At 38.6% G+C, this 27,896-nt stretch overlaps 2 protein-coding genes across 2 annotated transcripts in view; both read right to left on the bottom strand.

Annotated features, from left to right (window-relative positions):
* Positions 1–2,557: 2,557 nt before the first annotated feature.
* LOC132058078 (F-box/LRR-repeat protein 25-like) overlaps positions 2,558–27,896 on the bottom strand; it is a 32,826-nt gene continuing 7,487 nt past the window's right edge. Inside the window, exon 4 of the mRNA XM_059450651.1 lies at positions 2,558–2,828. Within this exon, the coding sequence (XP_059306634.1) occupies positions 2,793–2,828 (36 nt within the window). The 3' untranslated portion in view covers positions 2,558–2,792. The remainder of the gene's footprint in view (positions 2,829–27,896) is intronic.
* Positions 7,443–27,882, bottom strand: LOC132058135 (F-box/LRR-repeat protein At3g26922-like). Its single transcript, XM_059450699.1, has 3 exons — positions 27,426–27,882; positions 14,438–14,466; positions 7,443–8,708 (listed from the first exon to the last, which is right to left on the bottom strand). The coding sequence occupies exons 1-3, from the start codon at positions 27,880–27,882 to the stop codon at positions 8,130–8,132; spliced, it is 1,065 nt and encodes a 354-aa protein (XP_059306682.1). The 3' UTR covers positions 7,443–8,129.

The raw sequence follows: 27,896 nt of genomic DNA on the forward strand, positions 1-27,896 counted from the left end.
ACTTATTCCATAAGGAGGTGAAGGGTTTTAGAAGTTTCTTCAACTTTTCCATGGAAATTCGCCCACACGAATTTCGCAAATTCTGGTATTATTTGGGATACACAGCAGAAGACTGTGGAACTGAAGGATGAACATGTGGACAGCTTTTGCTCGTGCTTGAAGGTTCGATTTGCAGCCGCGGTCACGCTTCAAGAGATAAGTATAGATTTTATGTTTGATTAAAATCTTTGATTATGTGTTGTCTATATTACATGCAAGTTCGATCCTGGCTATTTGCTTCCGCTGCGTATGCGTGATATTCTATCAATAACTTCATTCTACCTATCTTGTTAAATTGTTCACAAGTTTTGACGGATTGACAAAAATTGTGTGTTGCTTAATTCTTCACAGTTTTGAAGGACTGGCAAGACTTAGATATTATCTTTAGTATAGCTATCTTATTAAACTAGACTTCCTATGTTTTATAAATTGAGAGGAACAAGCTCAGAAGGAAATGTCTCCTACTAACTACACTTGGATTCGATAACCGAGCAGAAATGTTTTATTGAGTTTCAGTAGATTGTTTTATTACTTCAAAGTTTTGAATTCACAAATTTAGTTTTGCTTTGTTGTTGATTGTATCTCTACAACACTGGAAATTGATCTAGAAATTGGTTACAAGTCTTTAATCTTCCGTTTGTCCATACAAAATTTCACTATCCTCTGGGAAAAAAATAGATCAAAACAGCCTTTAGTTATATAGTGGATTAGTTCTTGTAACTTTTTTTGAAGATGAGTTTCAATTTTGAAAATGTGGCCTTGACCAGTTTCTCTCAAATGATTTTTTTTTTTTTCACTCACAAAATTTCAACTTTTATTTCAAGTTAAGTGCATATCCAAACACAACTTGATTTGAAATATCCCATTTTCAATTTTTTTTTTCCAAATAACACATTTTTTATATCTAAACGCCTACTAAATAAGAAGATTCAAAATGATCTTCCCAAATATGAGGACATCTATTAAGATTAATTTTGACCCAACAAGGAAAAATACCCCTGCATATGGGTAGTCAGTATTTTAACATGACTGGTTTTTATAAAAATAGCCTCTTTTTTTTTCTTCATCTTTCACTAATTTAGTTTTACTTAAGTTTTTTCCCACTTTGATTCGGCACGCTTCGTATTGTGGCAAAAGCTAAGAACTAGATCAATGTTGAGTGCACGAAGATTTAGCTCGAGTGATAAACTAGCTGATAAATAGACTGAGAAAAGCTTATAAAGGAAGTAGATATTTTCAAACTATTTTAAATAATATGAGGGCTATTTACTTGTAGAAATTCAGAAAGATGGATAGAGAGGAGACTCTTTCATACCTGCTACCTCTCCCATTAAGTGACCAGGGTGAGGTAAGAAGTAGTATAAGAGTAGTTCAGTCATCGATACCTATCTACTTGAAAAAATTTACGTACAAAGCCTATTTTCAAACTTATAGACTTTCGAAATGTCATTGCCAAGAGTCGAATCAAAGGCATGACAGGACAGCTTCTCTTAGCCCTATGGCCTTTCTCCATCCAAAATTATTTCAAATCAAATGATTCAAGACTTTACTGACAAGGCTTTCCGACACAGCCTTGAGAAGCTTGAATCCTTTAGATTCTTGATGCAAACAAAATCGAAAGCTAATGAAAGGCCGGAGGACTTGACCCGCTAAACTCCTCTCTATCCATTTTGAAATTTTTTCGGAATCTGTTTTGTCATTAAATTACCTTGAATTCCTGAAATACTATCTTATGCAAGTGTATTGCAATAAGTTCATTTTCAAGGAAATTACCAAAAGTCTACCCTTGCATATGTTTGATAAGATAACTTAGGCCAACAGAAACAAACCATTGGCTATGGAATGGATCTTGCAATATGATTTTTAGTTTGTAAAATGATTTTCATCCATAAAATTTCATAGTATAAAAACAAGATCAGGATTAAGCAATACAAATATAAATCACAAAGCACTTGGAAGAAGAGTTCATGCATGATGATCAGATGATAAACACACTGTTAAGTACTTAGACATGAAGAAATACTAAAAACTCCTTGGATACTGACAAGTAGAACCCTAACCTTGTCTATCAGCTACAAACCAATTCCAAACATAAAGTAACAGCTGCTAACTATGTTGTGATTAGTACAAAACGAGAGGGGCCAAAGATTATTGATAAGAAAAGACTAGTGAAGCGTGCACGGAGGATCTTGGAAAGCTTAAGAGCTCTTGTTCAATTTTAACATAATCACGAGACATGTCACTCCCTTTGCATTTGGCAGCAATGTCGAACTTTTCTAGCATAATTGCATTCTCTAGCAAATACTTAACCAATGGCAGCACAAACTTACTTTCATTTAATGGTCGAACCAAGTTAACGAACTTGATAGTCTTCAAATGTAGCAATGGGCAGCTAAATTTATGTGTCTCAAACCTCCTACTTTGTTCAACCTTATTCTTATAATACCATGACAGCAGGTACTGCAAAAATGAATATCCGCAAACATTAACCAGTCAATCTCCTCATATAGACGTAAAAAGCCAAAGAGTTGATAGTTGGATAAAATAAAAAGGTGATGAATTTTTAGATTCAAGGAGCACGTCAAGTGCTTAGCAAATGTTACAAAGTGGTATAAGCAAATAACTAAAAGAAAAATGTTTCAACACTTCATTGAAGCACGTTGCTGCAACAAATTTAGCAAAGAAAAACCATCAACTTTCAAGACTAAAAAGCAGATTCAAAATTCCTTGTAAAGCAGCATTGAAATGAAATTTCAAGAGTTTGAACTAGGCAATACCTGGAGCAATTTCTGTGAACACATTGAGAACTCACTTGAATGGACAAGCACTATCGTAAATTGGTGCCAACCCGATCTAGGATGGGTAAAACTAACAACGGATGGTAGTTACAGACAAGGAGAATGTGAAGCAGGTGGCATGGTAAGGAACTCTTCTGGTGATATTATTATGGCATATGCACTCATACTCTTTACTTATAGTGAATGCTGTCAAGGGAGTTACAAAACCTTCTTGGCACTATGAACCTATTATTGAAGAGATCAGAGAGTTGATTCAAAATGAAAAAGTCGAAGCCAATGGTGTGGTTGTTTCTTTAGCTGGATAAAGTCACCTATTGGACACAGAGAAGAAAATTTTCAGCTTTGACTAACTACCACGAGAAAATAGAGGGCATTTTAGGATTGACAAGTGGAAGCTCCCTAGCTCCAGAATTCGAAGTGAAAGCCCAAAGCTAACCTCCAATAATGCAACAAGATGAACGTCCCGTTTAGATATGTCACTTGAGAATACTCTTCTCAATTTTTCTGTTTTTTAGTTCTTATAGAAACGACAAACAGGGGAGAAAAGCTCCACAAGTGAGAAGCTATTATTGTAAAGCTCATAAGTAATTAGGCTAGTTGTGTTTCACATTGTAAATAGGACCCCTCCTCCTACATAGAAATACTCTTTTTGCTTACACATTGAAGTCTTATCCCCTACACTTTTGTCAAAGATTGAACCTTCTTAATCTTCTATTTACTTGAGGATTGAACAGGTTCATTTCTTACCTTTTGTTAAAGTGGCAGGGAAGAGAAATTTACAAGTACGGTGGTTTAAATTTTAAAGTAAGAATATGATTATTTCCTTAATTAAGATCAGAAATATGTTGATATATATTGTCTTCTTTTTCCACTAATAGTTATTTGATATTCCATTTCAAAACAAAAAAAGAAAAAAAGTTGTTTGATATCGATAACATGAGGTAACGAATACAAAGGTCTGAGGGAAACTTACTGTTGGTTTATAGTTGTTCCAGTCAATGAGCAACGTCTCAAGATATGATGATCTCTGTAGAAAGCTGTAAATTCCTGGGAAGTCCAGTTGTTCTAAGTTTGTGTTAAGTTTTAAGAATTTCCAACTTGATGGTGGAGACTGCCAACCTTCCAACGCCGGTCTAGACATGCACTTACAAACCAAATAGATAAACTAGAATATGTCAAAACAAGGAATGCTCCATACTTAATAAATGACATGCAAATTGTTGAAGAATTTGTAAAAACAACTCGGACTATATGACTCTGTTTTGCCGCATCAAAGTGTGCAAGGTTGGTTGGGAAATCAATATATGGACTTCTTGGCACTTTGAAATATTCACATGACTTAAATGTAAATCAATTCACATTTTTCATGTTGTTCTTTTCACTGAAACCAAATTGGCCAAGAGAATATAATTATTTAGTACTTATCAACTCAATTATCATATTATCCTAACTTCCTAAGTAGTGCCAATGTTAATGTTAATAAACTGACGATTCAAAACGAAAAAAGATTCTGAATATCAGAAGTGAAGAGTGTGAATAAACCTCAATGCACCACGGACTCAATTCAAGGTTCTCGACGTGGGCAACACTGTGAAGAAGTTCCTTCATATAGCTACCCTCCTTATCCAAGTTGCGTTCCCCATCCTTAGAATAAAAATTTAAACAAAGGACAACAGTGACAAGTAAATGCACATTTCTCTGTTGCATGCGTATCTCACCGCAGAATCTCAAAACTTGCAAATTTTGAACATAGGGGGCTAAGATTTCAAACCACAAGTCAAGATTCTGAATGTTGTCGTCTTTTAAAATCAATTTTTTCAGCTTCACAGAGCTTATTTCCAAACGCCAATTGCTCTGCTGGATGCCCCAAACAGTATCCATTTCCAAGCACTCCAAATTAGGGCAACCAGATAATGCCTTCTCCATGACACCTTCCGTCAAATTCTTCAGATGCGTAATTGAAAGAGAAACGAGACTGCTCCAGTTAACACTACCAGAAGGATTCAGTTTGAGGTTGTATAAAACCAAATTCCTCATCGAGGTATTCTTAAATGCAAACTGAGGAAACTCATATGTGTGATCCAAATCGTAAAATTCAAGTGTAAAACATTCAACATTAACAACTTTCGTTGCAAAATGTACCCATAAATCAACATCTTTAACATTAACATAACACATAAAGAGATAGATCCTGAATTTTCGGATTTTATGGCAAAACCTCCAATAATAAAGGTCTCTATGGGTGAAGGTTACGAAATCAAGAATCTCCTTTTCTCCGATACGATGGGGCAAGAAATCAAGAGAAACTGGAACAGACATCCAAAGAGACCGCGATTGTGCAGACAATACGCTGGTCTTCACAACTTGTTTTGCGTGGGGCAACATAGAGAGAATGTGACGTAGAATCGACTCTGGCAAATCACTGAGTCGGTCTCCTCCTATTTCCTTTTGCATTTCCATGAAGAAGCAAACGGTATGAGTTGTCACCTATTCGACAAGGGTTTTTGCATGGGGGCAGAGGAGGGTGATTGGTTACGGGTAGGTTTTGGTTCCAATGTTTTATTTGTTTTAATATTCATTAAACATATACTAGTTATTAACTTAGAACCTAATAACTAAAAACAAAAACAAAAAAAAGGTAAAATATAGAATTCATAAATTTTATAACTTAGAAATTAGGCTCATTCCATCTTGAAGTTTTGCACGAATTGCCCTTCAAGCGCATTGTTCTTTAATATTTGTCGCTCATATCTGTGGTCTTTAATGTTTCCCCCGCCTGCGCATATAATGAAAATATCCAGACCTTCTTCGTTCGGCATAATTTTCGTTCGGCATAAATTTTGTAACATTTTATCTTCGGAAACTGAATTTTTCCTTGCTCGGCGCAAGATCTATAATAATTAAGTTAGGCGACATAAGTTGTATAGTATTTTAAGGATTCTATTGAGTGTTGAAAGTTTTGCCATTTCCGGCATAATTTGTGGCCTGGGATGTTACGATACATATGCTCGAGCAAAATCTACACTTATGCTACGCCGAAAGTGCAGAAGGGGAAAATTAAGGACCACAAATTTGAGGAGCAAAAATTTAAGACCCACGAAATAGGGGAATTTGTGCGAATGACCCTTAAGTGGCTTACTCATAAAATCAATTTTGATGGCGACAACACGAAATTACTGTCAAAGCAACTCAAGTTGAACTTTCTTAAATGAAAATGAATTGAGAGAACAAAAGAGTTCCTCAAAACGTCTTGCAAATAAATAAACAATAAGTACATTGCTGCAGCAGATTTAGCAAAAAGAAAACAACCAACTTTCAAGACTAAAAAGCAGGGTCAAAAATCCTTGCAAAGCAACAATGAAATGAAATTTCATGAGTTTGAACAACACATTCCCTGGAGCAATTTCTGTGAGCATATCGAGAAATTCTCACCTCAATGGACAAGCACTACTGTAAAATTGTGCAAACCTGATCTGCTGTCCCACTAGGCGATGCAGTTACATTGCAGGCAAGGACAATGTGAAGCAGGTGACATAGCGAGGAACTCTTCCGGTGATATTATTATGGCATATGCAGTCCCACAAGGCCATGGAACAAACAATAGAGAAACATTGAACATGGTATATTTGTATTATAAAAATTTGGGAGGAACCCGACTCTTTACTTATTTTGAATAATGTCAACTAAGTTGCAAAACCGTCTTGGCACTGTGAACTTATCATTGAAGAGATTAGAGAATTGATTCGAAGTGAAAAAAGGTGACACACTATTAAAGAGAAGCCAATGGTGTGGCTGATTCTTTAGCTGGATAAAGCCACCTATGTATGAGCATTTCTTTCGCTGAATTGAAAGTATTTTCTATTGAATGGAAGCTCATTTTACATCAACAAGTAAAGGAAAAATGAAATTATTTAATACTTACTTTTGATACTAATTCAAATTGCGTATCTGTGTCAGAAGAAGGATAGCTATGATGAACAGAAGCAAATTTTAAGCTTGACAAGCTACTTGAGAATTCGAAAGAAAGCCCAAAGCTTACCTCCAATAATGCAACAAAATGAACTTCCTAGTTAGACCCTTCCGTGAGCTCATATGTTACTTGAGAATACTCTTCTCACTTTTTTCTCCTTTTTAGTTCTTATGGGAACACCCAACAGGGGAGAAAATCTCCACAAGTTGGAACCTATTGTTGTAAGCTCATCTGAGGCTAGCTATGTTTCACATTGTAAATAAGATACCTCCACTTATATAGAAACACTCGTTTTACTCACACATTAGAGGCTTATCTCCTATACTTTTGTGAAAGATTAACCTTTCTCAATCTTATCTTCCGGTTCAATTCTTACCTTTTCTTGAAGAGGTAACAAGTCAAGTCCCCTCTTTGTAATCTTTTATCATAATCTACGAAATATACCAAACAATTGTTTAAATTTATTACAAGGGAACCCGCAGCTGCTACCCTTTGGGTGCGCCACAGGGTGAACCCTGCTCCTGTGTAATAGCCCGCAAATCACAGAGGAGAGATAACCCGCAAAGAATTGTTTAAATTTAAAAAGAAAACAAAAAATTTATGATTATTTTCATTTATTACTTAAGATTGAAATCTGTTGATATATATTGTATTCTTCTCCCACTCATAATTATTTGATATTGATAACATGAAGTAACAACAACGAAGGTATAAAGGGAACTTACTCTTGATTTCCAGTCAATGACCAATGTCTCAAGATCTGATGAACTCTGTAGAAAGCTGCAAAATCTAGGGAAGTCCAATGGTACTATGGCTGCATTAAGTTTTAAAAATTTCCGGCTTGATGGTGGAGGCTGCCACCCTTTCGATTCCAGTATTGACATGCACTTGTAAACCAAATAGACAAACCAAAATATGTCATAACAAGGAAATGCAACATACTTAACAAATGAACAGCTTGGACTATAAGACTGTTTTGCACATAAAAGTGTTCAAGGTTGGTATGGAAATCCAAAGATGGAGTTTTCTTTTAACCAGGAAAAAGTAGAAATTCAGTCAACAACAACCAGAGGATGCAAAATGCAGTACATAACAAAGAGCTCCTGTCTAAAGATGAACTTTAAGAATGGGGAAACCCATTCACATGACTTAAAGAGTATGATCAATGTAAATCAATCCAAATTTTATATGTTGTTCTGTCAATTGCAAACTCTTTATTCTCACAGTTCATCATTGAAAGTTCTGTTCAAAAGGTCTTGTTTCAGTCTCATGTTCAAACATGTTGGCCATGACTCATGATAATGTAATTCTTTATTATCAGATTATCTTAAGTAGTGGATGTTAGTGTTCCTAAACTGATGATTCAATAGCAAATAAAAAATTCCAAAAAAGAAAAAAAAAAAAGAGAGAATTTTGGATAATGAAGAGTATGAATAAACCTCGATGCACCAGGTACTCAATTCAAGATTCTCGACATGGGCAACACTGTGGAGAAGTTCCTTCATATTCCTATACTGCTTCTCCAAGCTGTAGTCTCCTTCATCATCATCATCTTCACTATCGTCTTCCTCGTTGAAAACAATATCTAAACAAAGGACTGCAGTGACAACTGCAGGCACATTTCCACGCGGCAGGTGTATCTCACCGCATTGCCCCAAAAGTTGTAAAGTTTGAATAAAGGGGGCTAATATTTCAAGCCGAAGGTCATGATTCTCATTGTAGTAGTCTTTTATGATCAATTTTCTCAGCTTGACATTGCTGATTTCCAAACGATGGATGCCCAAAAATTCATCTAATTCCAAGCACTCTAAGTTAGGGCAACCAGATAATATGTTGTGTATTACACTTTCTTTCAAAATCAGGGATCCAACAGAAAGAGAAACGAGATTTCTCCTAAAATGCTCAAAAATGTTCTCTCTACCTTTTCTCTCTGACTTGGGAGATGTGCCCACCTTTTCTCTCTCCTTCTAAAACTTTTTTGGGAAGACCTTCTTCTGGTTCTTACCATGGGCAAGCAAGCATTTTTTTCATTTCGGGGGAAAAATCTTTTCAACTCGTCAACATCGGGGACACAGAGAATGTATGGTTCTCCCTCATCGAAAGGAGAAAACGATTCACCAAAGAATCAACATCGATGAGAACAATCTTCGGTGGATATGTGATGCTATGAGGAAATCATCACAAAGGGGGGATCTCATGTGTAAGATGGGGTAGAAAACAACAACAATATCTCTACGGGTGTATCGAATTTCAATATCTACGCAGATTTCTTAGAATTGAGATATGGTGCGGTGAAAGGAAGTCGGCGGTGATCATTCCGTAGGTGAATTACAACACGGTTGGGTGGATTTTGCGAGAAAAATTCTTCGTTTTCTAGGGCACTCCAACATCACCGGTCCTTTTCGTCCAAAGCATCCCCACTTTGAAGACATTTTTTGAAGCGGCTAAAATTGAGAGCCGGCATTTGTCTTCATCATCTACTACTAATTTCAAAGACCCGAACACCCACTCTCCGGATGTTTGATAGGTATCTTCAATGACCCTTTCAACATTAGCTCCTAACACGTAAACCATTCAAAAATGGTTCTGGGTCGATGGAAAATTACAAATCGGCCGAAAGTTACCCCAATGGATCACAATACCTTTCTTTTCGAACTCCCTTCAAGACAAGAGGCGATGAGAATTAAGGTCGGGAACTCGGTTCGGAATGGGAGACATTTGGATTTGCAATGGTGGTCACCGAGTTTGGTACTAAATCGAGAATCCGGCCGTCCGAGTTTCTTTGGGTCAAAGTTTTTGGCATTCCCCTAAGTGCATGGACAACGGAAACCTTCGAAGTATTGGGGACCGGGTGGTGGCTACGTCGGGGAAGATGAAGACACGAGAAAGAGAAATCACCTTATTTGGGCTCGTTTATGTGTTAAAAATACCGAACCAAGTTCCGGCGAAGGTCGATTAATCCGTAGGGGGAAGGAATTTGAAATTGTGGTAATTATGGAGATCCGGGCAACTCCATTACCCACGGTCCATGCGCATCACTTGTCATCCTGTCGATGCGGCAGAGATAAACTCGGAATATTGGGTAGCGTGAAAGTTCGATAAGGACAGGACTTTATGGACCCAATTCCGATGAAGAAGCGATGGTAAGGGGACCAAATTTAAATTCATCCGGCCCTCCAAAACCTATTCTTAAGCGACGACCTAAATACCAAGGCTTTAAGGAAAAGGTTTATTGGGCCATCAAAGTGGTTACTACTCAAAAGGCCCAAAACAAAGAAAGCAAAGGAAAAGGCCCAACTATTATCCAACCCGGAAGGCAAAGTCTGTTATTAATAAAAACGATCCCCTTTGCTAAGGATTATTCCATAGAGCATCATAATTCTTTCGATCTTCCCTTAGAAGAAATTCTAGCATCATCTATTCGGGGCAAGGAAGAAAATGGGGGAACCATCCTATTCCAATTCGATGCGTATGATGAATCGGAGCCACCTTCTCGCCCTCCGAGAATGACTTGGATTCGATTTTCACTACATTCCTTTAGTGAATTTCTCCTCTCTTCCCGGCATGATCGAGAAGATATTTGCATGCAAGTGGTGGACAAGCCAACAGTGGTGGAAACATCAAGGTGGACTAAAATTACGATGGTTAAAGCTTGCAAATTATTCGGATTAAATGCCACAGGTTTTGAACATGACCTCTTTGATATTATTCTAAGGATGGAGGAGAGGCGCAAGGCACAATTATTGGCTCAACAACAACGAGGCACGAGAGCAAGTCCTAAAAAGGGAGAAATACAGGGGAAGCAAAGCTAAAAAAAAGCGGAATGGGGTCTTCAAGACAATTGTGAGAAGAAATGCAGGGGCAGGTTCCACAATTCTCAACCTAGATGAGAATAAAAATCTTGAGTTGGAATATACGAGGGCTAAACGACATAAATAAAAGAGAGGACTTTGGAGTCATTGATTCGTAAATTGAGAGTTGATATTGTCCGCCTTTCAAGAGACTAAAATCGAAAATTGGACCAAATTTCTCTCTAATTAGAGAGATTTGGGGTCACAGATAGATATCTTGGGTTGAACATAAGGCTATTGGAGCAAAGGGGGAATGTTAATTTTATGGGACAAAAGGCAAAGTGGCAATGTGTTGATACTCAATCCGGAATACTCATCGACTGCGATTTGAGAGTCTAGCTAACCGAAGACTTCAAATGGGCCTTCACAAGGGTATATGGTCCTCATTCTAATCCGAGAAGGAAAGAGTTTTGGCGGAGTTATCGGCGGTCGGAGGACTATGGTCGGATCGGTGGGTAATCGGAGGAGATTTTAATGTATGTAGGTACGAAAGTGAAAGACTTCTTTGCTCCACAGGTCCGGGGCAATGTGTAAATTTTCCAACTTAATTTTGGACTTGGGATTAATTGACCCCCCCCCCCCTCTCTAGAAGGAGCACAATATACTTGGTCAAGAGGAGAAAATCATTCTCAAGCATCAAGAATAGATCGATTTTTATTTTCTAACGAATGGAGTGATGCATTTAAAGATGTGAAGCGGTAGCGTTGCCAAGGGTGATTTCGGATCACAAACCTATCATCATGGAGTGTGGAGATTGGGAACCTTCACCCTCTTATTTCAAATTTGAAAATATGTGGCTAAAAGCAGATGGTTTCATGGACATGATAAAAGAATGGTGGCAATCTTACTCTATCACCGGTTCCCCCGATTTTATTCTTTTACGAAGCTCGGTCCCTAAAGAAGGACATATCTATCTGGAACGAGAGAAGTGTATGGCAAGCTAGAAACCAGAAGGGGAAAGCATTAGATGATTTGCGGCACCTTGATCAAGTTGCGATCAAAGACCTCGATCGTGATGAAAAGGAAAAAGCTTTTACCTTAAAAATGGAATTGCATCAGATTGCCTAAGCTGAAGAGTTTTCATGGAGGCAAAAATCCAGATGCACATGGCTTAAGGAGGGTGATAAAAACACAAAGTTTTTCCAGAAAATTGCCAACTCTCAAAGAAGATACAATTGCATTGATAGACTCTTAGTGGGGCAAAACATCGTGGAAGACAAGGTCCGGATCAAGTGAAATTTCGGAATACTACCGTGCTTTACAAAGAAAGGGAACATTGGAGACCCAGCTGCGATGATTTTGAAGGTGTGGCCTCTTTATCGGCAATTGAAAGTGAGAGTTTGGAAGCACCTTTTGAGGAAGTAGAAGTTCGTCGCTTTAAATTCATGTGCCCCCGTACAAAGCACGAGGCCGGATGGTTTCACTATGGCATTTTTTCAAAAGGCATGGAGCTTCATCAAGGCGCATCTAATGGAGGCGCTCAATCATTTTCATCTCAATTGCCACATGGAGAGATCTTGTAATGCATCTTTCATAGCCCTCATCCCTAAAAAGAAAGGGGCAATAGAGCTAAGGGACTACAGACCCATTAGCCTAATTGGTAGCGTGTACAAGATTGTTGCTAAGACCATGGCCGAAAGATTGAAGAAAGTCACAGGGAAGCCGATTTCGGAGCAACAAAGTGCATTCCTCAAGGACAGACAGATAACGGATGCTTCTTTAATTGCTAATGAGGTTCTAGACGGAGGCTTAAAAGTGGTGAAGCGGACTATTGTGCAAATTAGATATTGAAAAAGCTTTTGATCAACGTCGAGCCGGAAATACCTTATTGACATCCTCAAAAAAATGAACTTTGGTAACGGGTGGCTTAGGTGGATAAAATTTTGTATCTCAACCGTGAAATACTCGGTACTAGTTAACGAAGTCCCGTAGGCTTCTTTTCCCGGAGAAAGGCCTAAGACAATGAGACCCCCTCTCCTTTTCCTCTTCATTTTGGCTATGGAAGGCCTTACACGGTCGGGTAGGGCCAAAGAGCTACAATGGATTCAAGGTTTTCGGTGGGTAAATCCAACTAGCTCAATCAATGTTTCACATCGCTTTATGCGGATGATACTTTGATCTTTTGTGGTGCGAAAAAATCTCAAGTTATCAACCTCAACCTCTTACTTCGTTGTTCGAGGCATTGTCGGTCTACATACAACATGATAAAAAGCATCATCTATCTGTTAACGAGGTTCAAAACTTGAAAGAGTTAGCGGATGTTCTTTCGCAAAATCGGCTCACTCCCGACTACTCGCCTAGGTTTACCTCACGGGAGCCAAATTTAAATCCATTGAAATCGGAATGGGGTGTTAGAAAGAGCGGAAAAAGGCTTGCTACGCGATGCAATACCTTTCAATGGAGCGAGATTGACTTTGATTAACGATGTTCTAGACAAAAAAGATCTCCGACCTACATCATGTCTTTATTTCCTATGCCAAGCTCTATCCTAAAGCGAGTTTGACGATTAGAAGGAAATTTCTTTGGGAGGGTAGCAAGAAACCCACAAGTTCTCACTAGTCAAGTGGCCAATAGTGACTCGGCAAAATCTGCTCGGAGGTCTAGGAATCGGAACCTGCTCATGCCGCATAACCGAGAGTCTATTGATGAAATGGTTGTAGAGATATGGACAACTTTGAAGCGGGTTACTTTGAAAAAGATCATCATTGCCAAATATGGAGCCCCAAATCATTTTGAGTCCAAAGAAGAGCACATGTCCACACGGTGTTGGGCCATGGAAACACATCGACGCTTCCATCGTGTTCTCTTCCCGAATATATCCTACAAAGTTGGTAATGGGCTTCGTGGAAGTTACGGGAGGACGGAGTGGATTGGAAATGCGACTTTAAAGGATTGCTATCCTGGTTGTGCCGGTGTTATTAATCGGAAGGCTACTATTGCGGTACGGAGAGAATAATAGCGGAGGCCTACACTTAGAAGGAATCTCAATGAGGAGATAAGCGACGCGATTGCTCTTCTAGCATCACTTGGGGAATTTACTATGGATGATCAAACACACGACGAGATTTTATGGGGAGTTTCTAAACAAAGGAGATTCCTTGTCAAAAGCTATAATCTTTTGTGCTCTCGAACGGTACATTGAGAGAATGGCCATGGAAACATGTTTGGAAGACAAAGATGCCTCTCAAAGTCTCATGCTTTACATGGTGTGCCCTCGGGAAGCTATTCTTACACGGGATAACCTCGGAGAAGAAAAATAACTCTAGTTAATAGATGTTATTTTTGCCACAAAAGCTTGGAGCTCATTAACCACTTTGCTACATTGTCCGATCCTTCTTTGAGATGCGGAGCTTCTTTTTGCTATTTTTGGGTTAGTATGGACCATGCCGCAGTCCATAAAGGAAGCATATATCGATTGGAATCATTGGAGAGTTGACAAAGCCATCAAAAAGGTGGAAGATGGTTCACCGTCATTTTTTGGGTTACTTGGAATGAGAGAAACCGCAGGTGTTTTGATGGGATTTCAACTCCTCTTCATACTCTAAAAGCTAGATGTTTAGTAGTTTTGTTCAGTTGGAGCTTTCACTCCCTGTTAATAGCATTGACAATTACCTGGACTTTGTTAGCTCCATGGTTCTTGCATAGTCTAACTTAGTTTCCTCTCCAAAAGCTTACTAGCTTTTGTTTTTCTCCAAAAGCTTCAAGCTTTTGCTTTTGTAAATGGCACCTTCCAGTTGCCTTTCTTAATGGAAACTTCTTACTTCATCAAAAAAAAAAACACTATTAGAAGGGTTCAGTTTGCAGCCGCCTTGTAATAACCCATATATTTTTTTTAGGCTTAGTTGGTAATTTAAATAAAAGAAGGAAATCAAAAGAAAAAAAAATAGAAAAGAAGTAATTTAGTGGACCAAGCCCAAAAAGGAAAAGGAAAAAAAACAAATATAAAGGATTCACATAAGACGTGAAAGAGAAAAAGAAAGCTGAAGTGAAAAAAAAACGAGAGAAAGAAACGAGAGAGAAAAACCGGTAAAAGAAAGAAAAGAGAGGGAGAAAAAGAGAAGAAAAGAGAGGAGAAAAATAAGAACTTTCACTCCAATCATCGAGGTAATTATTCTAGTCTTTTATTTAAGTTTATTACATAATTAGGGGTGAATTTTTATGATGAAAACATGGGGATATTTTGAGGAATTGAGAAAGTTTAGCTCTAGTGTTCTTCAACCAAAATCATTGATTTGAAAGGAAATAGCATCGGATTTTAGACTTCTATATATCGTTGGAATCCTCTCGTTAAGGCCTTTCCGAAAACATAAGTCTTGTCGGGTTTTGAACACATTGACCAGAGGGCGTTTTCGTCTTTTAAAATTTGACTTTAACCGTTTAAGCCTCTAAAAATATAGAAGTGGTTTACCCTAAGGGTTTTGACCATTCTAAATCCATTTTTGTGTAGTTTGAGGTAATACGGAGACTCGAGAAGGCAATTTTAATTTATTAGGAAGTGTGCTTGAATTGTGAATTTGAGGTAAGTGAGACTTTAAGCTTTGGGTACTTGCTTTTCGAAACTCGTTTTAAAAATATGTTTTCTCTACCTGGTCCATGTGTTGGGGCGAGCGTATGCTTGGCAGAATCGGTGGTCCTTAAGGCCAACCGCATATACTTTATTTTCAAATAATCCAAAACTCTCTTTATAAATTATTTTGTGATGTGATATAGTACATGAGCCATGATATTGGGGCATTGTGTATGCTTCCCTTAGCATTGTGTATGCTTCATGATTATATTGGGGCATTGTATATGCTTCCCTTAGCATTGTGTATGCTTCCTGACATATTTGGCACATTGTGTATGTTGTCATGGATTCATAGTGTTGACTAATTCTTTAAGCACCCATACTTATGACGGTTCGTAGTGTAAATTGTGTTGAGATATATAATATATTTGATAAACGATGGTTTGGACCTTGGTTGCTATTATATAATGATATATTCATGTGCGTAATATTTTTGTGCTTGTTGTATGTTTGTATTTTTTTAACACTTGTTCCGGGGGTATTTGAAGTGGCGGGTCGAGGATCTTCTTTGGGTTATATTTATGTATAACTCACTCCTTACCTGCGTGTCCATCGGTACTGTCTGCCGAGAACGAGGGTAATTGAAGACTTCGTGAGTGGATTAATTGCCGAGGGCGAGCCACCGCATTGTTCGTGGAGGCAGACCATTTTCGACTTTATCTAGTTTATTTCTAGTTATTTCTTTTATTTTGGGTTTACATGCCCGACACTCAAACTCATGTAACTCTGTTAGATGCTCCATGGTCTTAGCGTGGGATGTGGGCTAGAGATTCTTTTTATCTTAGCATTGGTTGGTTTTCATAAATCGATTATGAATTTGATTGGCGACTATTTCGCATTTTTATCATTAATAACGTTGTTGGACCTGTACTTATTTTCTTTTAGTGCTTTGTAAATGATTAAGAGTATGATATATGGATTCGCTTTGGCCCGGGTGGTGTTCTTTGCCGGGTGCCAATCACGTCTAGGGGTATTTTTGGGGCGTGACAAAGTTGGTATCGAGCCTAGGCTTTAAGTCCTGGTCGTGGAGCGGTGTTTAGTAGAGTCTTGTTCATGGTTATGTAGGCGCCCATACTTATGACCTTGAGGCTACGAACATCTAGGAAGTTTTCCCTTCTTTCATTTTCTCGTTAGGTGCGTGAGTTGAATCAAGTCTAACCTTGAAATAATTATTTCGCAGATGGCTAAGAAACGCGCATCTTCATCTGCTAAACGTGGTGCTGGACAGAATGCTACCCGTGGTGGTAGACAAGCTATTACTCATCAGACTAGAGCTCAGACTAGGACTCAGGCCACTCCTCAGCCGGAAGTTGTGAATGGGGGTCAACCCCGAGTTGTGTCAGAGCAAGTGCGAAACAAGTGGTTGAACACTCGCGCGGCACCGGCCGCCCCTACTATTGCTATGCCCGCGGATGTGGTGACCCAGTTATTGAATGTGTTGGAGGCATTGGCGCCTAATCATGGTGGAATTCCGGAGTCCTGGAGCTACTTCACAAGCACAAGCTCGGGTTCGGTTGAATGTTGCGGCTAATCGGACACCTCGGTTGGCCTCGACGGGTTGTCCGATAGTGGCAATCCAAGGAGTTTAAGGATTTCATGGATCTTAAGCCACCGAGTTTGATGTTCACCAACTTCTATTGAACCTCGAAGTTCATTGATCGTTGTGAAAAGATATTGACTACGTTGGGGGGGGGTGAAGGAGACTCGTGGTGTGGAATTTGCCACTTTCTTATTCTCGGGGTTTGCGAGTCTTGGTGGATTTCGATTCGAGAGAGGTAGACAAGCGGGGTTACCACCTATTACTTGGTCGAAATTTTTAGCATTTTAAGAACGGGTTTATTCCATTAAGCAAGCAAGATGACATGAGATGTCGGTTCAATAATGCAGACGGGGAACTATGATCGTTACAGAATATGAGGTCAAGTTTACAGATTTATCCAGGTATGTACCTTATTTGGTAGAGGATACGAGAGAGAAGGTGAGACGATTTGTGGATGGACTTGAGCATCGCTATCGTGGTCCTATGGTACGAGATGTGCGATATGGTACCTATTCAGATGTAGTTGACACTCCTCTCCGTTACGAGTCCTATCTAGAAATGGACAAAGTTGAGCGTGATAGCAAAAAGCCACGTAACACAGGTGGGTTTAGTGGTGCTCCGTACGGGGGCAAGAGTGGTTTTTTATCGTAGGCGGTCCCGGACCTACTCGGTCGAATCGGTGGTGCGGTCTCCTAGTGGTTATTTAGCTAGACGGGGCCAGCAGGATGCGGAGGAAGGGTAATAGCTCGCTCGGTCGAGTTATCATCCGAGGTGTTCTAACCGTGGTAGAAATCACGGTGGTCGTTGCTTTGGGCCGATGGGGCTTGTTTTACTTGTGGTGAAAAGGGGCATATTGCTAAATGTTTTGTCCTAAAGGGGGGGAAAAATTGCAGTGCTAGTCGAGCTACTACTGCAGTAGCGAGGGAACTACTATAGCTACACGGGGTCGGATTCGGCTAGCTAGGACCGCTCGCGGTGTGCTCGTGGACGGGGACGACGAGTGCGCGGGTTGCTCGGGGAGGGGAGGACCGCCTAGATTCTTTGCTATGACCAAACGGGATGTCGAGGCATCTAATCGGTAGTCACGAGGTATTATTACTATTGGTTCTCATGGTGCATATGCTCTTATTGATCCCGGTTCTACGTATCCGTATGTATCTCCTTCTTTTGCTATATTCTTAGAACGGGGAGTTGAGTCTATTAATGTGCCATATGTAGTAGAAACCCCAGTGGGGGAGAGTATATTAGTGGATAGAATTTATAGAGATTGTGTGATATCTGTTCAGGGCAGGGACACCGTAGTTGATCTATGTGTGTTACCGATGTCCGCTTTCGATGTGATTATGAGCATGGATTGGTTGGCATCATGTTATGCATTGGTTGATTGCTATGCTAAGCTTATACGTTTTAATTTTTCTGGAGAACCTTTAGTGTGGAAAGGCATGACTCCTGTGACTTAAGGAAAAATAATATCTTATGTAAAGGCACGTCGAATAATTAATCATGGGTGTTTGGGTTTTATTGCCACCTTCATGATACTCGAGCGGAGAATATTACTATTGATAGTGTTTGTTGACACCCAATTTTGTCCAATCTTCCCGGAATATTTATTTGCGGTTCTAGTATTTTTGGGTCATTTAAGAAATAATTATTTATATTTTTACTATAATTTTACCGGCATTGCATGGTTCTATTATAGTTATGTGCTACCATTATTTTCATTATTATTATTATTATCATCATTATTTTGTCATTATTATTATTATTATTACCGGGTCTTTTGTTTAAATTTAGAAGCCCAAAATAGCAGAGGACCAAATATATTATTAGCCCAATCCGTATGAGGGCGATTCATTACCTAGTTCACATTTTAATTAAACAACCAGCCCATAAGCCACCAGCCCAATACCCAGTCCACCAATCCGACCCGCCCCAGCCCATTCGTTTTTTTCGCACACCAAACCCTACCCCTTTTCTCACTCAGCGGCATTTCCCCTCCCTCTCTCTTCTCTCTCTGTCCCCTTCCTCTCTCTCCTCCATTTTTAGCTAAACTCCCTTCTTCTTTAGCTATGGCCAGACCTGTCGTGCCATTTTAGTGCAAGTCTTCGTCTCTTCCTTCTGCAAGCATGAGCGCCTCTCTTTATTTCTCATCCCTTTCCTCTTGAAACAATGGTTTCAACATATCTTAACCATGGCAGCCTTAATCTTGCCGTTTGAAGCAAAAGGATCTGTCCCTCGTACCCGAGACTGATGCATTTCAGAAGCCATGTGAAGATTTTTCCATTTAACACTTAAAAACGCTTGAGTTCCCTCTGAATCAAAAACGAAATCTCACCATTTTGGTGAGGGATCCAAAGCATATTTCAGAAAATTCGTACATTCTTTAAAATGGGTGTTTTGACTCGATTTTGAATACCAAATATTTCAAATCCCGCCCAATTTCTTCTTTTAGAACCCAAGGCAAAACCCTAGAAATCTAGCTATAAATAATCGTTTCTGGAAGGGATGGAGGAGGGATTCTTGACCGCCGAAATACCCTGGAAAATACAAATCTTTAACCACCTAAATTACTCTTCAAAAACATTAGTTTTCAATCTGCTTTACATTGTCTCAAGACACTAATTTTTTTTTTGTTTATTCTTTGGTATTTGTTCGGGTCCGAGTGTGTGCGAATTCGGGATTTGTGGTGTTACGAGTAAAGATCCGAGGACCCCGCACCTCAAATTCGCTGCACCCGAAGCAGGTAATTCCCCTTCCTTTTTATCGTTTGCATCTTGTTCGGTTCTTTAGCTGTCGCAAGCAGTTATATGTTATATTGGCATGTTTTATGATTAAGTATGTTTTGTGTCGCTGTTTAAGTTTAGTTATTATGTGGCATGGTTTAGAGGTTATTAGTCTTAAATTTTACCAAGTATAAGTTTGGTTCAAAATCACACAATACGGCCACACGTTTAGTTATTTAATTAGTCAAAATCAACATGTGTATGGCCGTATAGGATTTGTGTAAGCTCGTATGAAGTATACAAAGTATGTTGTGTATACCCCTGTATTAGCATGCCGCCATTAGGGACTGTTTACTTGCATAAATGAACATTTCGATGGCATTGTGTTGGCCGGATGTCTTGTTTAGTCAAATTGCTAAAGATGTTTACATAGCATGTTTGATGGTTACACGATCCACATGGAACTCGAAAATGGTACATGTTTGGTATTTGGGTAGCTTAAACTTTTTTTTAGTTACCCCTTTGCTCTTGGTTCGATTCAATATGCTTTAGTACGGTTGCATTTGTTTTCCAGTAGATTTAAGGTATTTAGTTTGTTTAGCATAACTGATTGCTGGCTTGGTTTGTTTAATCTCTTAAAATAGATATTGTGATCATGAGCATGAGCTCTTAAAAGAGTTATTATCATTTTCATGGAAACATCTTTAAAAGTCTCAAGAAATTTTCTTCTTTTTTACTCACATGTCGTCTCTCAATGTAATTTGTTTAGTTACTAGTTTCGTGGCTGTTAGATTTAGGTTAGGTAATCCTCATGCTCTTTGGATTCTGCTTTTCTTCTCTGTTTTCATTAGATTTCATGATAATGTATGGTTCATTTCTGCCCCTTGCCTTAATTTAGATTTTATTAGGTGAAACACGACCCCATTCTCAGTTCTGTGTATTACTTTTTTAACTTGGCATAGATTAGCTAAATCTGATGTGAATTAGAGAACTAGTCTGTCCTTTACTATCTATGTGAAAATAATCCTACTGTTAAGCGTTTATTTTGGGAATTCCTTTCTTTATTGTGTTATGTAAATATCCTCCTTTATAAAAAGCTATCTTGGAGTGTCCATGTTGTGCAATTCTAAACACGTACGTCTTTAACTAACTTGGTTGAATGAAAAGTTAAAATCTATCAGATGGAAGTAATTGTAAACAATGCTTGGAAATCTTTGGTTCGTGAAATTTGTTCTCCATGGATTTGAGATTAATATACTTTGAATGTCAAGTTTCTTCTGTCTGTGGGTGTAAATATGTATGACATTGTTCATTCGTGTTCTGAGATTATCAAGTTGTTACAAAGTGAAGATGTAACTTGGTTCTGAACTCTGGAATTAGCCAAACTATTGAGAATAGATCGGTTTTCAGTATTCAAAGTCAGTAGAGTCGCTATTATGGTCGTGGGGGTTATTAGATGTTTTAAATTTCTTGTATACTTGAACCTGCACCAATAGATGGTGATGTAAGGTAGATAACCTTCTCTCCCCATAAAAGACCATTTCTGTGGTTGTGCATTATTCGTCGCTACAATATTGCTTTCATTGAATCTTTGCGTATTTATTGAAGATCAGGAAAATATTTTGGATTTGCAAATATATCAAACAAAAGGATTTCTCTGTCCTTGTAATGTGCTAATATGAATGAAGTATATATTCTATTATCTTGAAAATTACAGTAAATAGCAGGGTCTAAGTTTATTCAATGATATGAAATAGATCACATGGGCTGCAGTTGTTTCTTTATTGTTATCTTGTTTGGGCTTGAACATTTTCTCTAAGTGTCCTTTTACTGTGTTATGTGTCAATTCAAGCTGTATACTTAGTTTCTTTATTTAAGCCTTAGTCTTTGATTAGATACTAATCCTTTTCCTTTTCATTTCATCTCTTGCATGACCATCGCATACGAGTCCGAGGGACTCGTTCCTCTTCCGTATTCGGTGTTGGGTTAGAAACCCAACATAATATTCTCGGGTCTTATCCCATCAGTTTTTGTCCGCAGCAAGGAAAAAATAGAAAACAAAATTCTGGGCCAAAGTCCAATGAACGGGAACAGTCCGCAGCAGCAACATATAAAATTTATTGGGCCAAGGCCTAACAGCATGAATAGGCCGCGGCAGTTGGGCCTGAAAATGGGCCAGATCCATTCAATTTTCTTTCTCTCTCTTCCTTATTTTATTGTTGTGTATTTTTTATTTGCTTTGATGACTAACATCTTATCTTGTTTTATTAACTTAGATGAATTTTAGTAAATCAGTGGGTTTAGCTCTAGCATAATGGGTAGTAAATTTAAGAGAGATATTACATTAATTTCGTAAGTTTTATTCTTCCTTTTTGTTTATATTAAAATTACTTATAATGACTAATATTTACTCTATGCGGAATAATTGATTTACAAAATAGCATGACTATATGTTTTGAGTTAAAGAAATTATATTTTCTTACTATCTTAAAGATCTCAAACGTCATTAATATATAAATAGTAACTTAAGTATATTTTGTAAACATTGTTTCCCAAGATTCATCCAGTTATACATGTTTTCAAGCCGAATATAGTTAAATAAAGTTAGTAAAAGAGAAATAAAACTCATCTCTTTTTGCCTTCCATTTATAAAATAATTCTAGATTTTCTACATATAATGTAATTTTATTTCAAGTTTAAATTGGTTAGGTCTTTTCTTAAAAGTTTCTATTTACATACAAATTATTATATTTTGCAAATCTCATTTTATATAGCATTATTATCTATTCTCGTTTAAAGTCTTAACAACCTTTATAAATCTTATTTAAATAGTATTTAAAGACATCTTTTATGCAAATTATTATTATTTTTTGTAAATCCTGTTTTTAAATAACATTATTATATTTTCCTTCAAAATTTTAGCAATATTTACAAGTCATTTTCTTAAAGTTTAAGTATCATATTTGCGTCTTTACTCTTAACTAATTAACCTAAGTTTGGCGGATAACGTAAGTTAACGGATCTTAAAGATGCCTAATCCCTTCCGCTTTAGGATAATATAGAACCCTTACCTAGAATCACCTTTGGTTAAACTGACCATTAATGAAGGTTTAGTTAGCTTTACCTTAATTAATGTTTAGGTGCCCTAATTCACCTTAAAATCAATTAGGTGGCGACTCCTTAAAATCAATCAATAGGAATCACCAATATGTCATACTCCTAATTTTGATCCCGGTTAAAATGGGGTATAACAGTGTTCTGTGTTCAACGGCGGATGTTTTTCACGATTTACCGGCCTACCTCAAGATGAGAGAAATCGAGTTCGGCATTGATTTAGTTCCGGGGACTCGACGATCTCTGTTCTCCATATCGTATGGCTCCAGTCGAGTTGAGAGGCGAAGGCTCAACTCCAAGAGCTACTTGATAAGGGGTTCATTAGGCCTAGCGTATCGCCTTGGGGTGCACTCCGTGTTATTTGTGAAGAAGAAAGATGGCACGATGAGAATGTGCATTGACTACTGAGCAAAATTTGAACAAGGCGACTATCAAGAATAAGTATCCAACGCCTCGTATTGATGATTTGTTTGATCGAGTAAGGTGCTACTCATTTTTTCCAAAATCGACTTGAGAGATCGATTTATCATCAGTGAGAATCAAGGCGGGGACATCTCCAAGACAGCTTTTCGGACAAGGTATGGCACTTCGAATTTTTGGTGATGTCGTTAATGACTAATGCCCCCGCACATTTATGGACCTCATGAACGGGGTATTCAAGCCATACTTAGACCATTTTGTGATTGTGTTCATTGATGATATTTTGGTCTACTTGAGCGTGGTGGAGCATGGACAACACTTGAGAATGTGCTACGGACACTTAAGGAACGAAAGCTTTATGCCAAGTTCTCAAAATGTGAGTTCTAGTTGAGCACGGGGCTTTTTAGGACACGTGGTGTCCCGAGATGGGATTCAAGTTGATCCAAAGAAAATTGAAGCAGTTCGAGATTGGCCTCAACCTACTACTCCCACAGAGATACGTAATTTCATGGGACTAGCTGGATATTACAGAAGGTTTGTGGAGGGTTTCTCGAAGATAGCTGCTCCATTGACACATTTAACTCAGAAAGGTGTGGTATTCCAGTGGTCAGATGAATGTTCGAAAAGCTTTCGAAAATTAAAGACATCGCATTGACTACGGCTCGATTTTGACCTTACCCTCTTCATGAGGGTGGTTTCACCATTTATTGTGATGCATCTCGAGTCGGGTTGGGTTGTGTCTTGATGCAGAATGGTAAAGTGGTAGCTTATGCGTCTCGACAGCTAAAGAAACATGAGAAGAATTATCCAACTCATGATTTAGAATTGGCCGCAGTTGTATTTGCACTCAAGATCTGGCGTCACTATCTTTATGGTGAGCCGTGTGAAATCTATCGATCACAAGAGTTCGCAATACATATTCAAGCAAAGAGATGTCTGAATTTGAGACGGCGACGGTGGTTAGAGAGTTAAAGATTACGATCTTACTATTTTGTATCATCTGGTAAGGCGAATGCAGCGTGCGTAGACGCAGAGTAGAAAGTCTATGGGCGACTTGGCCCGATTCTATCGCCAAGAACGACCTATGGCTAAGGATATTCGGCATTAGCCAACCGCGGAGTTCGGATTGATCATACGATGCAGACGGAGTTACTTGCAGTTATGGTGGCACAATCGTCCTTAGTGGGGCAGGTCAAGGCTTGCCAATATGAAGATCCCCGTCTTGCTAGACTGCGAGATCGAGTGCAAAATGGGGGCGTTAAGTCATTCTCTATTGATGGCGAAGGTGTGTTACATTGTCACGGTAAATTGTGTATTCCTATGGTGGGTGATGTGAAGCAACTAATCCTTGAAGAGGCTCATAGCTCGCGATACTCCATCCACCCAGGTGCTACGAAGATGTACCAAGACTTGCGTGGATTATATTGGTGGAAAGGTATGAAGGCTGATATTTTGAAACATGTGACAAGTTGCTTAAATTGTCAGCAGGTCAACTATGAACATCAAAAACCGGAGTAATGCAAAACTTGATTATCCTAGAGTGGAAGTGGGAAAGGATTACGATGGATTTCGTAGTTGGTTTGCCGAATACTTTCAAGAAACATGACTCAGTCTAGGTGATTGTGGATAGACTCACCAAATCTGCTCATTTTATACCAGTTCGGGTTACTCATACCGCAGAGCAGTTAGCAAATATTTACCACCGTGAGATAGTACGACTTCATGGTGTGCCTATTTCTATAATATCTGATCGAGGTGCACAATTTGCTCGCTTTGAGTTTTAGAAGTCTTTTCGAAGTCGTTGGGTTCACGGGTCGAGTTGAGTACAGCTTTTCATCCACAACCGATGGACGATCCCGAGCGAGTTATTCAGATTTTAGAGGACATGCTAAGAGCTTGCGCGATTGATTTTGGTGGTCAATGGGACGATCAGTTGCCTTTGGCAGAGTTTGCTTATAATAACAGCTACCAATCGAGTATACAGATGGCGCCGTTTGAGGCTCTATATGGTCGCAGGTGTCGTTCACCAGTTGGATGGTTCGAACCGGGCGAAGCACAACTATTAGGTCCAGATTTAGTGCAGCAAGCCTTGGAAAAAGTTGCATTGATACGAGAACGGCTTCGGCAAAGACGGACGAAAGTCCTATGCGATAAGAAAGTACGTGATATGGAGTTCATGAAGGGGGAAAAAGTCTTTACGAAAGTATCCCCTATGAAAGGAGTTATGAGATTCGGTCGGAAAGGCAAGTTAAGTCCTAGGTACATTGGTCCTTATGAGATTTTGGATCGAATTGGGTTGGTGGCATATAGACTTGCTTTACCTCCGAGATTGTCTGTTGTTCATCCTGTATTTCATGTGTCTATGCTAAGATGATATGTTGGTGATGATAGCCATAAGATTCAACCGAGGGATGTGGAGCTCGATGAAAATTTGACTTATGAGGAGGGTCCGATATCTATTCTTGATAGGCAAGTGCGACAATTGAGGTCGAAAAAGGTAGCTTCAATCAAAGTGCTGTGGCGTAATCATCCAACCGAGGAGGCTACTTGGGAGTCTGAGACGGATATGCGAGATAAATATCCTAATTTATTTGACGCGACAGGTATGATCTAGATCCGTTCGAGGACGAACGTCATTTTAAGTGGTGGAGAATGTAATAACCCATATATTTTTTTTTTTTGGCTTAGTTGGTAATTTAAATAAAAGAAGGAAATCAAAAGAAAAAAAATAGAAAAGAAGTAATTTAGTGGGCCAAGCCCAAAAAGGAAAAGGAAAAAAAATATAAAGGATTCAAATATAAGACGTGAAAGAGGAAAAAGAAACTGAAGTGAAAAAAAAAACCAGAAAACAGAGAAGGGGAAAAACCAGTAAAAGAAAGAAAAGAGAGGGAGAAAAAGAGAAGAAAAGAGAGGAGAAAAATAAGAACTTTCACTCCAAATCATCAAGGTAATTACTCTAGTCTTTTATTTAAGTTTATTACATAATTAGGGGTGAGTTTTTATGATGAAAACATGGGGATATTTTGAGGAATTGAGAAAGTTTAGCTCTAGGGTTCTTCAACCAAAATCATTGATTTGAAAGGGCAAATAGCGTCGGATTTTAGACTTCTATATATCGTTGGAATCCTCTCGTTAAGGCCTTTCCGAAAACATAAGTCTTGTCGGGTTTTGAACACATTGACCAGAGGGCGTTTTCGTCCTTTAAAATTTGACTTTAACCGTTTAAGCCTCTAAAAATATAGAAGTGGTTTACCCTAAGGGTTTTGACCATTCTAAATCCATTTTTGTGTAGTTTGAGGCAATACGGAGACTCAAGAACGCAATTTTGATTTATTGGGAAGTGTGCTTGAATTGTGAATTTGAGGTAAGTGAGACTTTAAGTTTTGGGTGCTTGCTTTTCAAAACCCGTTTTAAAAATATGTTTTCTCTGCCTAGTCCATGTGTTGGGGCGAGCGTGTGCTTGGCAGAATCGGTGGTCCTTAAGGCCAACCGCATATACTTTATTTTCAAATAATCCAAAACTCTCTTTATAAATTGTTTTGTGATGTGATATAGCTGTGAGCCATGATATTGGGGCATTGTGTATGCTTCCCTTAGCATTGTGTATGCTTCTTGATTATATTGGGGAGTTGTGTATGCTTCTTGATGATATTGGGGCATTGTGTATGCTTCCTGACATATTTGGCACATTGTGTATGTTGTCGTGGATTCATAGTGTTGACTAATTCTTTAACTGCCACTTATGACGGTTCGTAGTGTAAATTGTGTTGAGATATATAATATATTTGATAAAGAGTGGTTTGGACCTTGGTTGCTATTATATAATGATATATTCATGTGAATAATATTTTTGTGCTTGTTGTGTGTTTGTATTTTCTAACACTTGTTCCAGGGGTATTTGAAGTGGCGGGTCGAGGATCTTACTGGGTTATATTTATGTATAACTCACTCCTTACCTGCATGTCCATGCAGATACTGTCGTTGAGAACGAGGCTGGTAATTGAAGACTTCGTGAGTAGATTTTGTTGCTGAGGTGAGCCACTGCATTGTTCGTGGAGGCGACCATTTCAACTTTATCTAGTTTATTTCTAGTTATTTCTTTTATTTTGGGTTTACATGCCCGACACTCAAACTCTCATGTAACTCGTTAGATGCTCCATGGTCTTAGCGTGGGATGTGGGCTAGAGATTCTTTTTATCTTAGCGTTGGTTGATTTTCATAAATCGATTATGGATTTGGTTAGCGACTATTTCGCATTTTTATCATTAATAACGTTGTTGGACCTGCACTTATTTTCTTTTAGTGCTTTGTAAATGATTAAGAGTATGATATATGGTTCGCCTGGCGGGTGGTGTTTGCTGGGTGCCAATCACGTCTAGGGGGTATTTTGGGACGTGACACGCCTAAAACCAAATTTCTCAACGATGTATTCTTATATGCGAACTGAGGAAACTCATAACTCGATATACAATAAAAATCAAGTGTAAAACTTTCAACATTAGAAATTTTAGTTGCAAAATGTACCCATGAATCAACATCTTTAACATACTGCTCGCTGTACCTAAAGTTCCTTACCTTGAATGTTTGGATTTTCTCACAAGACCTCCAATAGTGATGCTCCCTATTGATGGAATCCACGAAATTAAGACTTTCTTCGTCGTTGTTGCGGTTCTCGGGGAACATGAAATGGAGTGACACTGGAACGGACTTCCAAAGAAACCTCCATCGTGTAGACAACACACTGGTCCTCATAATTGCTTTATTGTCATCCCACAACTTAGAGAGAATGTGAATTAGAATTGGCTCGGGCAAATCGCTAAGTCGGTCTTCTGTCGCCATGATTTTCTTCTGCATTTCCATGGAGTACAACTTTC

The sequence above is a fragment of the Lycium ferocissimum genome, chromosome 1 (assembly GCF_029784015.1).
Source record: "Lycium ferocissimum isolate CSIRO_LF1 chromosome 1, AGI_CSIRO_Lferr_CH_V1, whole genome shotgun sequence".
Lineage (NCBI taxonomy): Eukaryota > Viridiplantae > Streptophyta > Magnoliopsida > Solanales > Solanaceae > Lycium > Lycium ferocissimum.

What these genes read in the sequence shown, in the direction of transcription:
- LOC132058135 (XM_059450699.1), bottom strand. Translation starts at nt 27,882, where the DNA reads ATGGAAATGCAGAAGAAAATCATGGCGACAGAAGACCGACTTAGCGAT. An exon ending in GTTGAGAAATTTGGTTTTAG is followed by an intron (nt 14,467 to 27,425) that starts GCGTGTCACGTC and finishes GGTTATTACAAG; the next exon opens with GCGGCTGCAAACTGAACCCT. An exon ending in AACTGAACCCTTCTAATAGT is followed by an intron (nt 8,709 to 14,437) that starts GTTTTTTTTTTT and finishes AACATTTTTGAG; the next exon opens with CATTTTAGGAGAAATCTCGT.